The sequence below is a fragment of the Lathamus discolor genome, chromosome 4 (assembly GCF_037157495.1).
Source record: "Lathamus discolor isolate bLatDis1 chromosome 4, bLatDis1.hap1, whole genome shotgun sequence".
Taxonomy (NCBI): Eukaryota; Metazoa; Chordata; class Aves; order Psittaciformes; family Psittacidae; genus Lathamus; species Lathamus discolor.
The window spans coordinates 126398920-126414445 of NC_088887.1; the positions used below are offsets into that span (position 1 = coordinate 126398920).

At 58.2% G+C, this 15526-nt stretch overlaps 1 protein-coding gene across 1 annotated transcript in view; it reads left to right on the forward strand.

Annotated features, from left to right (window-relative positions):
* Positions 1-14745, forward strand: part of ARHGEF17 (Rho guanine nucleotide exchange factor 17) — a 37520-nt gene extending 22775 nt beyond the window's left edge. The window contains exons 2-21 of the mRNA XM_065678924.1: positions 1979-2056; positions 4280-4462; positions 4752-4868; positions 5176-5268; positions 5930-6106; positions 6376-6426; positions 8116-8225; positions 8357-8442; positions 8532-8650; positions 8928-9141; positions 9253-9326; positions 9463-9656; positions 9753-9994; positions 10326-10572; positions 10649-10735; positions 10835-10902; positions 11262-11410; positions 11496-11670; positions 12627-12869; positions 13887-14745. Of these exons, the coding sequence (XP_065534996.1) occupies positions 1979-2056; positions 4280-4462; positions 4752-4868; positions 5176-5268; positions 5930-6106; positions 6376-6426; positions 8116-8225; positions 8357-8442; positions 8532-8650; positions 8928-9141; positions 9253-9326; positions 9463-9656; positions 9753-9994; positions 10326-10572; positions 10649-10735; positions 10835-10902; positions 11262-11410; positions 11496-11670; positions 12627-12869; positions 13887-14077 (2898 nt within the window). The 3' untranslated portion in view covers positions 14078-14745. The remainder of the gene's footprint in view (positions 1-1978; positions 2057-4279; positions 4463-4751; positions 4869-5175; positions 5269-5929; positions 6107-6375; positions 6427-8115; positions 8226-8356; positions 8443-8531; positions 8651-8927; positions 9142-9252; positions 9327-9462; positions 9657-9752; positions 9995-10325; positions 10573-10648; positions 10736-10834; positions 10903-11261; positions 11411-11495; positions 11671-12626; positions 12870-13886) is intronic.
* Positions 14746-15526: the final 781 nt, after the last annotated feature.

Below are 15526 nucleotides of genomic sequence, written 5' to 3' on the forward strand. Positions count from 1 at the left end.
AGCTGGGATGGCTCTGGAAAATGCTGGGAGCATCATACTGAGATGGGGAGCTACAGGTTGTGAGAGGGTTGAGGGAACTGAGGCAGGATGGGGGTGGCAGATGCTCTGCACCCCTGAAGCCATCCATCAGAGGAGCCCTTCAGCCTATGCTTACAACAAATGAATGCAGCAGTGACAGTGTTCATAAACCCTAGTGTGTAATGAAGTGGGGAGGTCTCAGCCGGTGTCCCCAAGGATTCCAGCATTGTTGTGGTTTGGGAAGGGGGCAGAATTCCAGGAGGGATTTGGACCCGTCACCATAATGTTTGCCTCTAAACTGTGGTTTCCTCCTTGCTTGGCTGAAATGACCAATATTGGCTTGGTGGGTGAGGGGGGAAACTGAGGCACGGCGCTGTTCTCCAGCACCGAGCAGGATCTAGCCCGGATCCCTCCTCATTGCTCCTCAGGGACACAGGGGAGATGATGACCTCCACCTGTGGTGAGGTTGGTTGGGCTAAAGCTTCCTCCTATGGCTGCAGAGCAGCTTTGCCCACAAGTGTCCCCAGTGGGAGCAGTGGTGGGGACATGGGCTCATCCCACAAGGAGATGGGGGATACAGGGCTTTGGTGGCTCCAGCAGGTCAGGGGAACGTGGTCCCAATGTGCTGTGGTGGCCTGGTGGGACATCTCTGCACCCAGGGCTGCTGGGGTGCCTGAGCACCCTGGACCTTGGCAGGGTCCTTGTCCTCGGAGCTTTGGTGGCATCCCTGCATCTACGACACTTGGGGTACCCCAACACCCATGGGCTTTGGGGGTGTCCTGGTTAATGGGATCTTTTGAGTGTGCCCAGATCCGTTGGAGCATCTCCACATTCAGGGCTTTTGGAGCATCATTGCACTCAAAATAGTTGGGGTGTCCCTGCACCCACAGTTTGGGGTGTCTCTGCTCTTTACATGGTCTCCAGGAACAGGACCATTGCAGACTCCGTACCCAGTACCTTGGAGCATCTCCTTTCCTAGGGCCAGCAGATGGTCTCTGCACCCAAAACACTTGGGGTGTCTCACACCCAGGGTCTCAGCGGAGTCTGCTCGTGCAGAACTTCTGGGGTACCTGCACCGAGGACACTTGGAGCATCCCTGCACCAAAAACCTTCGGGGTTATCTCTGCACTCAGTGTCTCTGGAGCACCTCCACAGTGAAACTGTTGGGGTATCTCTAAACCCAGGCCCTTGGAGCATTTCTACACCCAAAACTTTCGGGGTATCTCACACCCAGGGTCTCTGGAGCATCTCTTTACCCAGAGCTTTCGGGTTGTCTCACACCCAGAGTCTCTGGAGTGTATCCATACGTGAAACTATCGGGGTATCTCTGCCCCCAGGGTCTCCGGAGCATCTCTGCACCCAAGGCATTTGGGGTATCACTGCACCAGGGTCCTTGCAGCATCTTGTACCCAAACCTTTTGGGGTGTCTCTGCACTCAGAGCCTTTGGAGCACCTTGCCCCCAGGCTGAGCTCTAGGGGTGCCCCCCAAGCGCTGCACACAAGGAGGGCCTCCAAGCCCCACAGCCAAGAAGACCCCAACCCATCTGCTTCCCGAGGCTGGCAGCCCATCCCGCACAACCTCCTCCCCATTCCCCCCCCCCGCCCCATTAATCCCCCTCTTATAGCACCACAACCCAGCTCCCGGAGAGAGAATTCCTATGGGACCACTCGGAGCGGAGCCGCTGGAGAGACGGAGGGCGCCGGGACCGACCCATGTAGGGCTGTGAGATCCAGGGCGGAAACCAGGCGTCTCTGTGCGCTCCGTGTCATGTACTTCCTAATCCTCCTGGATTCCTCCAGCGGGGTGGAGAGGGAGCGGAGGGGAGCTGGACACCAGCCGGGCTCCTCCGGCGCTCAGCCTCCCCCACCGGGCCCCTGTGCCGGCACCGACACCACCACGCAGCTCCCCTGCACCGTGGCACCCCAAAACTCACCTTCTCTTTCTTCCCACCCGGGGCAGGACATGAGGAAACACGTCATCATGACGCTGCTGGACACGGAGCAGTCCTACGTGGAGTCCTTGCGCACCTTGATGCAGGTACGGCCCCGCATCATGGGGTGACCGTCCTTTCCTTGTCGTTGTCACCATCCCTGGGAGCCCAAGTTGGACCCTGGCTGCACCCCAAGGCACCTATGTGGCATTGGGGTGGATTGGGCACGGGTGGCAGTAGGGATGGTGGACACAGTGGGACAGAGGTGGGAGTAGCGTGGCAATAGAGTCCAGAACAGGGTATGGGGGTCACCTCTGTCCCCCAAATCAAGCCCATAGCGTTCCCGGTGGGTTGTCACCTTGCACGTATGGTGTCCCCAACCCTTTTCTGTGCTTACCCCCTAAAAGCTCTTCCTCGTGTTGCGCCCCATCTCCTGGGGTGTTGCTGGTGGTTGTCCCATGACGGGGGACCCCTTACACCCCCCATTCCCTCTCCTCCCCTTGTCTGCTCAGTGCCATTACTTGCAGCCGTGGGCCAAAGGGGTTTTCTCTGTCCTTTTCTCACTGAGCTGGTTCCAACCCCCCTGGCCGGAGGGTCCACCCCACGTTTCAGATGTTAATGAAGGTTAATGGTGGTCAACGCCCTGGAGACTGAGTCAGGCTGGTGTGGGTTGTCCAACCCCATCGCCGCAGGTGGAAACACCTAAGAATCAGAGCTCTGCTCTGTGGGATGTGAAGCAGTGCCTATAGGACACGGGCATGGCCACGAGGGCATGGGGCACCCATCATCCCAGCACCCAGCCAGGCTCTGCCCATAAAGACCCAGATGTTACTACAGGAGGGAAGGACCCGCTTCTAGTGCAGATGTTACCTTGGAGGGGTGAGAGGACCCTGTCCCTGGGGAAGCTGTATGGGGTTTGGAGTCGGGTGATGTCCCTCTGGTCTTGGCATGGATGAGACCATCCCATGGTCTGTGTCGTCCTCTGGGGCTGATTGGAGAGAACAGCAGTGCTGGGCCTCACCAGTTCCCCACTAAACGGACTGGTTGAACATGACTGGGAGCCACGGGGTGCAAACGCCTGAGCTCTTGCCCATCCTGACATGGTGCAAGCAGGGGGACCTGCTTTCTGGGGTGGAGTCCTAGGGCTCCAGGTGCCCCCAGCTCCCCATCTCAGCTGGGACAAGGTGTTTAGATCCATGACGTGGCCTGGTGACACATAGCGTGGTGGCTACCAGGACAAGGTCCACCTTGGAGCATCAGCTTCCAGCCAGTATAGAGGGTGCATGGGCAAGCCCTGCCTGCTCTCCCTGCGAACCAAGGTGGGGGCTTGTCTTCTTCCCTATATGTTCCTTGCTCCCCCAGTCCCATGGCAGGTGGGATGCATGGCACAGCCCAGCTCCCACTGGGTGTGTTGGCCGCAGTAGGGCAGGTGATGTGGGTTAGGACCCTCAGGAAGGATTCGGCCCTTTTAACTTGGGCCTCCACAAGATACCCACCATCAGCTTGAGGAACCTCTTCCTTGGGATGATTCCTCCTTTGCCAGATTGGATGGAGATGTCCGAAGCCACTCGAGGTGGGTCTTGTCCTCACCACTCAGCTCCGTGGTCCTCTCACCATCCTGGAGGACACCATCACCCCAAACCAGTCAAGCAGAGGCGACAGCAAAGCTTAAGACGACCTTCCCCACCCTGCATCCGTTGCAAATCCAGCTCTTCCATTCCTGCTCCTCTGCAGCTCTGCCCCACAGCAGGAGGAAAGGGCTTCCATAGCCTTGCAGAGGACCTGCTTTTCCTGCCTGCCCTGAGACTTCCTCATTGGCCATTGCCCAGAAGAGGCTGCTGGGTGCAATGGTCCAGGGCTTGATCCACCACCAGCCCTTCCTGGTCTCAAACACCCTAAATCCCATCAGGAACGCACCAGCTTTTGGATCCCATGGTCGTGTTGCCATGATTTCCCAGCAAGATCAGGCTCTGTTGCAAACGGAGGTGACCAGAGCTCATGAGAGCAGAGACTTGGAGCCTCTCAAGGCCATGGCTGGGGGACAGAGGACATCCTCATGCAGACCTGTCCCAGTCCCCACACTGCAATGGGGATGCACTGATGGGATGGGATTCAGGGAAGATGAGGTGCAAAACCTGCTTGGATCTGGTGCTGTCTGGTCCTTCTGGTGGCTCCTACAACCCAGTGTTTGCTGGGGGAGCCCCCTGCTGCGGGATGCCACCAATCCCCACATTGAGCATCCTTGTTCTTCAACAGGGGGTGAAAAATTCCTACTGGGAGAGGTGGGAAAAGCAACCTATGGGGACCCCAATGCCTCTGCTTCCCCATAGGGTTACATGAAGCCGCTGAAGCAACCGGAGAACTCGCTGCTGTGTGACCCATCGCTGGTGGACGAGATCTTTGACCAGATCCCCGAGCTGCTGGAGCACCACGAGCAGTTCCTGGAGCAGATCCACGACTGTGTGCAGAACTGGCACGAGAAGCAGAAAGTGGGCGACCTCCTGGTGCAGTCGGTAGGTCCTCGTGGGGTGGATTTCCCTGGGGGACCCCAGCTCCAGCAGGAGAAGTTTTGGATCTAGAGGCAGGGAAGTGATTACAGCACAAGCCAAACAGGCCTGGGATGGAGAACAGGAGATAAGCTCCAGGCCTGCTGTCTGCTTAGCGTAATGTGAAAAACCAAGGGGGGTGGATGGGGGGTGAACCCTCCCCACTCCAGCCCTGAGCCAGTTTAACCCTTGGGGCAGCTTCTTCCAGGCTTATCCAGGATGTCCATGCTGGATCTATCCCCTTTTCCCCTCCCAGTTCTCCAAGGATGTGCTGGTGAACATCTACTCTGCCTACATCGATAACTTCCTCAATGCCAAGGATGCTGTCAGGATTGCCAAGGAAGCCCGGCCGGCATTCATGAAGTTCCTGGAGGTGGGTCCTGATTCTTCTCCCCATGGATGGTCCAGAGCCACTTGCAAGGCTGCTGGTGGGGCGGGATGTGGGTTAATGGGAGCAAACTGGTAACTCATGGTCAAACTGGGATATTCCCCCCATGTTCATCTTGGTTCTGTTGCAAAGAGGCAAAGTTGGGAGGAACCGGAGTCACTGTGGGTGGTGTAAAAAGGAGTCACTCTGACTCCAAATGGGTGTTGTTCCCGATCCGGGGCTGGTGGGACACAGCAGGGACCCCGAGTCCATCCTAACGGGCCCATCCTTGTGCCCCGTGGGTGTCTTGCAGCAAAGCATGCGGGAGAACAAGGAGAAGCAGGCTCTGTCTGACCTGATGATCAAGCCGGTGCAGAGGATCCCACGCTACGAGCTGCTGGTGAAGGTGGGTGCGGGCAGGAGGGTGCCTGTGCCATGCCAGCACCTGGGATCTCACCCCCATTAACAGGAGCTTTTGGGGGTCTCAGGTCTCTCCTGGCCTCTCTTCCCATCCTTTGACACAGAGCTGGTGTCCCCAGGCATGCACATGGCTCTGTCCTGGGGATGGTCACCCTGCTGTCCGCACTAACATGGGTGTAAAGTCCCCTTCCCCTCTACCTTTCTGCTGCAAGGTTGGACATTGCACCATCATTTGGGGACCTGCGCCTCAGTTTCCCTGTGCCAGGGGCACTCTTCCTGGTGATGAGTGATGCTTTCATAGAGTCACAGACGGGTTTGGTTGGAAGGGACCTTAAAGCTCGTCCAGCTCCAAGCCCCCTTCCACTAGAGCAGGTTGCTTCAAGCCCATTCCAACCTCACTTTGAACACTTCCAGTGAGGAATTTCAGGCATCCACACAAGGTGATGATGTGTTCTCAGGAGCCTCTTTAGGGGGGGCAAAGACCAGGCTGGTGGTGGCCAAAGCTCAAGGCCTGGTTTCTTTCCTGCATGGAGCTGGTTTCCATCCCCAGCAGCCAGAGCAGTGTGGTGGGGACTTCTGCTCGCTGGTGTCACGGCATCGCTGATGACTTTGCCTGTGGTGATATCCCGGATGTGTCCCCATGGTAGGACCTGCTGAAGCACACACCTGAGGACCACCCCGACCACCCTTTCCTCATCGATGCCCAGCGCAACATCAAGCAAGTGGCCGAGAGGATCAACAAGGGCATGAAGAGCGCGGAGGAGGTGGAGAGGAATGCACGGATCGTGCAGGAGATCGAGTCCCACATTGAAGGGATGGAGGACGTACGTACGGGGGTCTTACACAGGGTCAGTCTTACCTTGTCCCCAGAATGCAGCCAATTCTGCTCTTTCTGGGCAGCCCCAGGCTGGGATGCTTGTTTGCTCCTCTGGGTTCTGCTTTACCCATCATCACTTGGCCTTGGTGGGTTCATGGGGGGTTTGGAAAGCTCTGGGGTGCCCGTTCTGAGCCGGGGGCGGCAGAGGAAGGGACAAAGCCCAAGAGGGTCCCCCCTCATGGGGCTCCCCACTCATGAGCCTCCTTGTCCCCACAGCTCCAGGCTCCACTCCGCAGGTTCCTGCGCCAGGAGATGGTCGTGGAAGTGGTAAGAACTGGATGGTCCCTTGGTGCTGTCAGGGCCATGAGACCATACACTGGATGGGACAGTGGGAGGCTGTGATTGCAAGTCATGGGATGTCTGTGTGCCCACAGGAGGCTACAGAAGGATGGATGGATGGATGGATGGATGGAGGGAGGGATGGATGGATGGGTGGATGGATGGATGGATGGATGGATGGATGGATGGATGGATGGATGGATGGATGGATGGAGGGAGGGAGGGATGGATGGATGGATGGAGGGATGGGTGGATGGATGGAGGGATGGGTGGATGGGTGGATGGATGGATGGATGGATGGATGGATGGATGGATGGATGAACGGATAGGTGGATGGACGGATGGGTGAATGGATGGGTGGATGGATGGATGGATGGATGGATGGATGGATGGATGGATGGATGGATGGATGAACAGATAGGTGGATGGACGGATGGGTGGATGGATGGATGGATAGATGGGTGGATGGGTGGATGGATGGATGGATGGATGGATGGATGGATGGATGGATGGATGGATGGAGGGAGGGAGGGATGGATGGATGGATGGAGGGATGGGTGGATGGATGGAGGGATGGGTGGATGGGTGGATGGATGGATGGATGGATGGATGGATGGATGGATGGATGAACGGATAGGTGGATGGACGGATGGGTGAATGGATGGGTGGATGGATGGATGGATGGATGGATGGATGGATGGATGGATGGATGGATGGATGAACAGATAGGTGGATGGACGGATGGGTGGATGGATGGATGGATAGATGGGTGGATGGGTGGATGGATGGATGGATGGATGAACGGATAGGTGGATGGATGGATGGATGGATGGACGGATGGATGGATGGATGGATGGATGAACGGATAAGTGGCTGGACGGATGGATGGGTGGGTGGATGGATGGATGGATGGATGGATGGATGGATGGATGGATGGATGGATGAATGGAAGCTGCATCAGGGGAATTTCAGATTGACACTAGGAACAGGTTCTTTGTTGAGAGGGTGGCCAATCACTGGAACAGCCTCCCCAAGTGGTCATGGCACGAAGCCTGTAAGAGTTCAAGGAATGTGTGGATAATGCTCTTAATCATATGGTTTAGCATTGGATAGTCCTGCAAGGAATAGGGAGTTGGACTTGATGATCCTTATGGATCCCTTCCAACTTGAGATACTATATGATTGTATAAGGATGGATGGATGGATGACTGGGTGGATGGACAGATGGATGGACGGACGGATGGATGGATGTATGAGTGGGTGGATGGAACGGATGGATGGATGGATGGATGGAGGTATGGATGGATGGATGATGATCAATAACAGATTGATGGGGACAATATAGAATTCCCCAAGTGTGGAGGATAATAAGATTGGTCTGGCAGCAGGCAGGAGGCTGGAGATGGAGACCATGAGGGTCTTGGTGAACCCATGGCTGGTGTTCCCATGGTGCTGGTGCTTCCCCATGAGTGGGACCCTATTGGTTTGCCTTCACGGCCATTGCACCATTGCCTTCATTCATCATCACAAGGACATAGCAGGTCCCGTGCAGATGATGGTGTGGGACCCATCATACCCCGCAGCCTCCTTATGCCAAAGCAGCACATGGGGAAACTGAGGCAGGGACTGTTCCCAGTGCTGGCCATTAACCCCCTGGTGTTTTCCACTGCTCCATAGAAGGCAGTGGGTGGGAAGAAGGACCGCTCCTTCTTCCTCTTCTCGGACCTGCTGGTGTGCACCACATTGAAGCGCAAGTCGGGCTCCCTCCGCCGCAGCTCCATGAGCCTGTGAGTACCACCAGGCCTGGGGACACCCATTGGGATTAACCCACGGTGTGAGGGTTGTCCCCGCTGAGCTGACCTGGCTTTAGGGTGCTGGGGATACGGGTGCAGCTCCACCATCCCTTCCAACCTCACAGGTACACGGCGGCCAGCGTGATCGACACTGCCAGCAAGTACAAACTGCTCTGGAAGCTGCCACTGGAGGACGTGGACATCGTCAAAGGTCTCATGGAGTGTCCCATCCCATAACCCATTGCTCACCTCTGGCTGGTGGGCAGAAGGGGTTGATACCATACATGTGACTCCACACAGGAGCCTCTCAAGCCCCCAACCGGGAGAGCATCCAGAAGAGCATCTGCCGCCTGGATGAAGACCTCAGCACGTTGGGGCAAGTCAGCAAGTTGTCAGAGACCCTCAGCTTCCCCCACCAGGTATGGGGATGGAGGCCCTGGAGCTGTCCCCTGGATGAACATATTCCCAATGGGAGCACTTGGGATGCCCTTGGTGGGAAGGAGAGCCTGTGGAAGGGTTGGTGGCCATGAGTGTCCCCGGAGAACCCAGATGCCACCAGCTCTAAAGCCACAGGGAGGATTGGGGCAGCTTCTGAAGGATGCTTGAGGATGGATGAGGGGCAGCATCAGCCACATGGCTGGTGGTGGCCCATCCATGAGCTTTGTGCCCATACCTGAGCATTGTCCCCATACCCAGAGCCTGGATGATGTGATCAAGGACCTGATGGCCGCCATCCACCGGGAGCTGGCGGAGAAGCAATCCCTGTCCTTCAGCATGGCCTTCCCCCCCAACAAGGTGGAGCTCAGCACCACCAAAGCTGACGGCACCGAGAACTTCATCTTTGAGTTCCCCAACCCCGACGCCCGGCTCGGCTTTGAGCAAGCCTTTGAGGATGCCAAGAAAAAGCTGGGTAACAACAGGGACCGGGGAGGTGGATGCGGTGGTGGGCTCAGCATCCCCTCCTGCTTTGATAGACCCCTTTCCTGCATCACTTCTTCATCCTCCACTTTGATTTTCCCAGCTTCCAGCAAAAACTGCCTGGACCCGGAGTTCCTCAAGGCCATCCCCATCATGAAGACACGGAGCGGGATGCAGGTATCCAGAGGTTGCATTCAAGCATCCCATTGGAGCCCGCGGTCCTCTCCATCCTGGTGTTCTTGTAGCTGGGTGCCGAGAGCTCCTGCATCATTCCCAAGTGACCCAGCTCATCCCATCTTTTCCTCCCTTGCAGTTCTCCTGTGCTTCTCCCAGCCACGGCAGCCCGGAAAGCTCCCATGAAGTTTGGGTTTGCAACAGCGATGGCTACGTGGGGCAGGTCTGTTTGCTCAGCATCCGTAAGGAGCCCACGGTGGAAGCCTGCATCGCCGTCTGCTCCGCCCGGATCCTCTGCATCGCCTCGGTGCCCGGCCTCAAGCGGGTCTATAGGTAGGACATTCCCCCCGGCACCGCGGAGCCGGCAGGAAGGGGCGATGCTGGAGCTGGTTCTTTCCCCCCCCCCCCCCCATCCCACTGTGGTGGCAGGGAGCCGGTGGGCAGCCCCTCCTCGGAGCTGGTGCCGGTGCAGGCGGAGGACGCGGGGCCGCAGCCCTGCCTGCACATCTCCATCTCGGGCTCGTCGCTGGAGCTCTCGGAGCCGGTTGATGGTGGCAACAGGGAGCTGGTGCCCTTTGATAGTGATGACACGGATGATGAGTCCTCACCCAGTCCGTCAGGGACACTGCAGAGCCAAGCCAGCCACTCCACCATCTCCTCCAGCTTCGGCAGTGAGTCCTCCCCAGCCCCTCCTTAGCAAAAATCCCCCCTTTTTGACCCAAAGTTGTGAGCAGCTCCATTGATTTGGCTTGGATTCCATGGGGAAATCTGCAGGTGGAGGCCTTTGAGGCAAGGAGATCTTGGGAAAAGAGATGTTGGGGGGCATCAGCCCAACGCCGTGGGTGGCTTTGGGTAAAACCTGGTGGGTTTTGGGGCTCAGCATCCCTAAGTCCTCCCCTGGGTTTGACCAAGGGGACCTATGGTCTCTTCCCCACCACTTCAGTGGGTATCAGATGGTCCTGCTCTGACCCATTCCTTCCTCCTCCTCCTCCTTCTCCACAGATGAAGAGATCCCAAGCTGCAAGGAGGCAGCAGTGGAGACAACGAGCTCAGAGGAAGAGCAAGAACCCGGCTTCATGCCCATCACTGGCACCTACGGCCCGAACCGGCACGGCGAGAGCCCCACGGATGGACGAGCCCTGCGCCGCTCCAGCCGCGGCTCCTTCACCCGCGGCAGCCTCGAGGACCTCCTCAGCCTTGACCCTGAAGCCCATCAGAGCTCCATGTGGTTGGGCACTGAGGATGGCTGGTACGTCCCTGGGATGGGGGGGGATACGTGCATACGGGCCCCCATTGAGGTGAGCTCAAGCTTTGCTCTTCTGCAGCATCCATGTGTACCAGTCCTCGGATAACATCCGGAACAGGAAGAACAGCATGAAGATGCAACACGCTGCTGCTGTCATGTGCATCTTGTAAGCGCTCAAGCGGGATGTTCGGCTCCAGGATGTCCATCGCAGGGTGGTTTGGGGTGGCTGAGCAGGGTTTGACAAAGGGGGTTTTTCTCCTCGCAGGTACCTGGATAACCAGGTTTTCGTGTCGTTGGCCAATGGGGAGCTCGTCGCGTACCAGCGGGAGGCAGGTGAGGATGGATTTGGGACATCAAAAGGCACTGGTGGGGTTAAATGAAGCCCCAAAGGGGGTGCCTCTTGGGTGGGTGGCTTGGGCAGCCCCTGGAGAGGGATGCTCCGAGTGCTGGTGGCTTCCCTGCCTCTATGGGAAGGGAAGGGACATCAGCTCGAGGGGTGCCGGAGACCCCAAAAGCATCCTCCTCGTGGTCTTCGTCTGCTTCTGGCGTCCCCTGAGGACCTCAGCTCATGTGCCCTCCAATGGGGAACCTGGAGACGGGCATCTCCAGCCGCAGCATCCCATCCAGCCAGGTCACGATGGTGTTTTCCGGGGGTGCTTCAACTTCTCACCCCCCCCTCCTGCTCCTCTCAGGCCGCTTCTGGGACCCCCAAACCTCCAAGTCGGTGTCGCTGGGCTCCCCAGGGAGCCCCATCACCAAGATGGTGGCAGTGGCAGGGAAGCTGTGGTGCGGCTGCCAAAACCGGGTCATCGTCCTCAACACCGCCACGTTGGCACAAGAGGTACGGGGGGGCGGCGGCGGGAGGCGGGAGGGGACGGTGATGGGCACCGGTGGCACCGGCATCGCCGTGGCTCTGTCCCTTGCAGCACACGCTCCAGGTGGGGCAGGACAGCGGACGCAGCGTCACCTGCATGGTGAGCTCGGGCACGGGCGTGTGGGTCGCGCTGCAGAGCAGTGCCCAGGTCCGGCTCTACCACGCCACCAGCTACGAGCAGTTGGCCGAGGCTGATATCACCCCTCCGGTGCACAAGATGCTCGCGGGTAAGTGCCACCGGTGGGTGCCATCTCCGTCGCCGTCACCAGTGGGCCCCGTGGCCATCGTCTGCCATGGAGACGGGATGCTCTGCAGCATCCAGGGCTGGGAAATGTGGTATCTCCTGCATCCCGACCCATGGGGTAATAGACCAAGCCCTGGGTGGCTGCATAATCCCATGTAGGAAGAAGGCAATCCCTGGGTACCAGCGTAACATCACAGGGTATTAAGGAATCCCATGGATGGCTTCATAATCCCACACAGGAATAGGGCATGCTTGGACACGTGCATAATCCCATGCAGAAATAGGGCAACCCCTGGGCATCAGTATAGTGCCACAGGGTAATAGGGAATCCCTTGGGTGGGTTCATAATGCCACAGGGCAATGGGGAATCCCTTGGGTGGGTTCATAATGCCACAGGGCAATGGGGAATCCCTTGGATGGGTTCATAATGCCACAGGGCAATAGGAATCCCTTTGATGGGTTCATAATGCCACAGGGTAATAGGAATCCCTTTGATGGGTTCATAATGCCACAGGGTAATAGGGAATCCCTTGGATGGGTTCATAATGCCATGGGGTAATAAGGAATCCCTTGAATTGCTTCATAATGCCAAAGGATAATAGGGAATCCCCTAGATGGCATGTGAATAGTCCCACACTGGAATCAAGCAGTCTCTGGGCATCTGCATATTCCCACACGGACACAGGGCAGCTCCCGAGCCTGTGCCTAATCCCATACGGAGAAACAGATCCCTGGGCATCTTCATAATCATACAGGATAATAAAGTATCTGCCCAATCCCAGCATCAGGCATCGCCATCTGACAGCACCCTGGGGTGCTTTATACCAGCCAGGGGGCTTGTGATGTCCCTTCCCCGTGTCCCATGCGCCGCAGACAGCCCGGGAATGGAGACACGGAATGGCGGGCAGGGTGGGATGCTGACGGCCGGGTGCTCCGCAGGCTCGGATGCCATTATCCGGCAGCACAAGGCCGCCTGCCTGCGGATCACGGCTCTCCTGGCCTGCAAGGATTTGCTATGGATCGGGACCAGCGCCGGCGTGGTGCTGACCCTGTCCGTGTCAGCCAAGGCAGCTCCGGCGCTGGTGGGGCTGTCCCAGGGCCACACCGGCCACGTCCGCTTCCTCACTGCCATTGAGCTGCCCGATGGCTTCGACGTCCTCTTCCCATTGCCAAGGGAGACCGGTAGGTGGGATAATGGTGGGGGGGGGGCAATCCTGACCCAATCCAAGGCAATGGAATGCTGTCCTGCTGATGGATAACCTTGGAATGTGGCCATCAGAGTGCCCGCTCCACCCTTGTGTTAGAATCCAAGGAGGCAAACGGGAAGGGAAGGAATTGGGTGTTAAACTGCCCCTCCAGGGCTTGGGGCTGGCCCGAGCCACCAGAGTGTCACCACCTCCGAGGGGTGGGATGGGGAGATGGAGGCAACGAAGGGGGAATGAGGTAATTTAGGTGGGAATGGTGAATATGGATGGGAGGGGATAATTTGGGGATGGGAGGAGATTTTGGGGGACCAAGATATGGCACCTGGAAAAGTGGTGGTGCCATTGGGAGGATGCTGGGGGGAGGATGCTGGGGGGGCTGATGTTCAGATGATGCTGGGAAGATAGGAAGAGGATGCTGGGATGGTGCTGGTGGGATGCTGGTAGGATGGCGCTGGTGGGAGGAGGCTGGGATGTTGCTGGTGGGATGCTAGTGGTGGAATGGTGCTGAGAGGCTAATACCGGGAGTCTGATGTTAGGATAGTGCTGGAGGGATGATGGCAGGATGATGCTGGTGGGATGGTGCTGGTAGGAGGATGCTGGGATGGTGCTGGTGGGATGCTAATGGTGGCATGACGCCGGGGTGATGCGAGGAGGATGATGCTAGGGTAGTGCTGGTGGGATGCTGGTGGGACGATGCTGGTGAGGCAATGTTGGTGGGATGATACTGGTGGGAGGATGCTGGGATCATGCTGCTGGAATGACGCTGCTGGGATGATTCTGGGATGCTGCTGGTAGGACGCTGCCGGTGGGGTGCTGGTGAGACGGTGCTGGTAGAATGATGCTGGTGGGATACTGATGGGATGGCACTGGTAGGAGGATGCTGGGATGATGCTGGTGGGATGGTACCAGTGGGATGCTGCTGCTGCGATGCTGCTGGGAACATGGGAGCCACGGGGGCCCATCCGACGGCACATCGGTGTTCTCCACACCACAGGGGCCGAGAAGCCAAGCGAGGCAGAGAAACGAGACCCATCCCGTCCCCGTGCCCCTGCCCTGGCTCTCTCCAAGCCCAAGATGCTGGTGATCAGCGGCGGGGACGGATACGAGGATTTCCGCCTGACCAGCAGCAGCGAGACGGTGGGAAGGGACGACAGCACCAACCACCTCCTCCTCTGGAGAGCATGAACAGCCGCAGCCCCCCAGGGCCAGCCCGGCGAGGAAGGGGGGTGCTGGCCCCCCCTGTATGCAGAGGATGGGGGTCCTGACCCCCCTCCCCGCCACCCCCAGCCCCAGCGCCTCTCATCTCCAACCCGGCTGCTCTCTGTGTGCTCGGGGTTGGGGGGGATGAGCCCCGGTCCCCCCAAATGTCGTCCCCCCCCCCGGCCACCACAAGGGACCGAGGTTTGGGGGGGGGGGGGGGGGGGAAGGGAAGGGGGGGCTGTGGAACACGAACCGATTTGGGGGTGTGGAGAAGATGGGGAGGGGGATGAGTCCACTTGGGAAGGCGCTAGCGAAGGAGGAAGGCGCTAAGGAGCATCCCTGGGGACCGGCCGGAGGATGCTGTGTACAGCCAGGAACCTGCCTTGCTCTCCGGTTGTGTGTGTGCCTGCTTTGGGGGGGGGAGCGAAACAGGGGGGCACAGCCCTGTCAACCCCCCCATCCCGTCCCATCTTTTCCCCTGGGACCCCCCCCCCCCCCCCCCCGGCCATGCCATGGGACCATCCCAGGGACAATCTGCCCGTGGGGTCCCCTCGGCCCGGGCCTCCCGCTAACCCGCTCGCTCCATCGCAGCACCCAGATAGCTCTGTTTGTTTGTTTGTTTGTTTTAAATATATATATATTATATATATAAATATCCTCGTTTATTGGGGGGGGGGTGCTGGGGGGGTCAGGAGCATCATCACGGCGCTGCTGCTCCCCCTGCTCTGGAGATGGGGGGGGTTAAAACCCTCCTGGTTCATTGCCCCAAGGTAGAGCTGGACCCCGCTGATGGAGCTGGACCGTGCAGGGAGGGGAGGACTGATGGAGGGGGGAATTGAGGGGTCCCCCATTCCAATCGCTGTCATTCCCATGGGGCTTCGCAGCTTTGGAGCGGGATGAAGGCGTCGATGGCGTTCGAAGCATCTTCTGGATGAGGACAAGGATCTTCTTCGCATCCCTGTGCCTGACAGCAGGGATGCTCTCCTAAATCGTGGTGACAGAAGTTGGGACCCTAAAAATGAGACTTCCCTGGACCAAATTACCCCCATTTGCCCTTTTTTCTTCCCATTTTCCTGCTTTCAGGCCAGGGTCCAGGTAAAGCCCAGCCCTCTTGTCCCCATGGGAGAAGCGATAACGGCGATGGCAGGGATGAGTCGGGGTGACCCCAACCCCACGAAGCCCTGAGTGAGCGACAGGGATGCTGCTGTCCCATGCCCCTCTCTCCATCCAGGATGGAGTTAACCCTGGGATGATGAGGACATTTTGGGAAGGAGGGAGCAGGAGTTTGGTCACTTGGGGGCTTTTTGTCATCAAAGGTCACCTGTGTCAGAATGAAGTCTTGTCCTTTTCCTTGGGGATGAGTTATTCCCTCCTGGATAACTCCCAAGGTGGGGGGGATCCCTCCTGCCCTGGGATGTATCCCAGTCCCTTGCT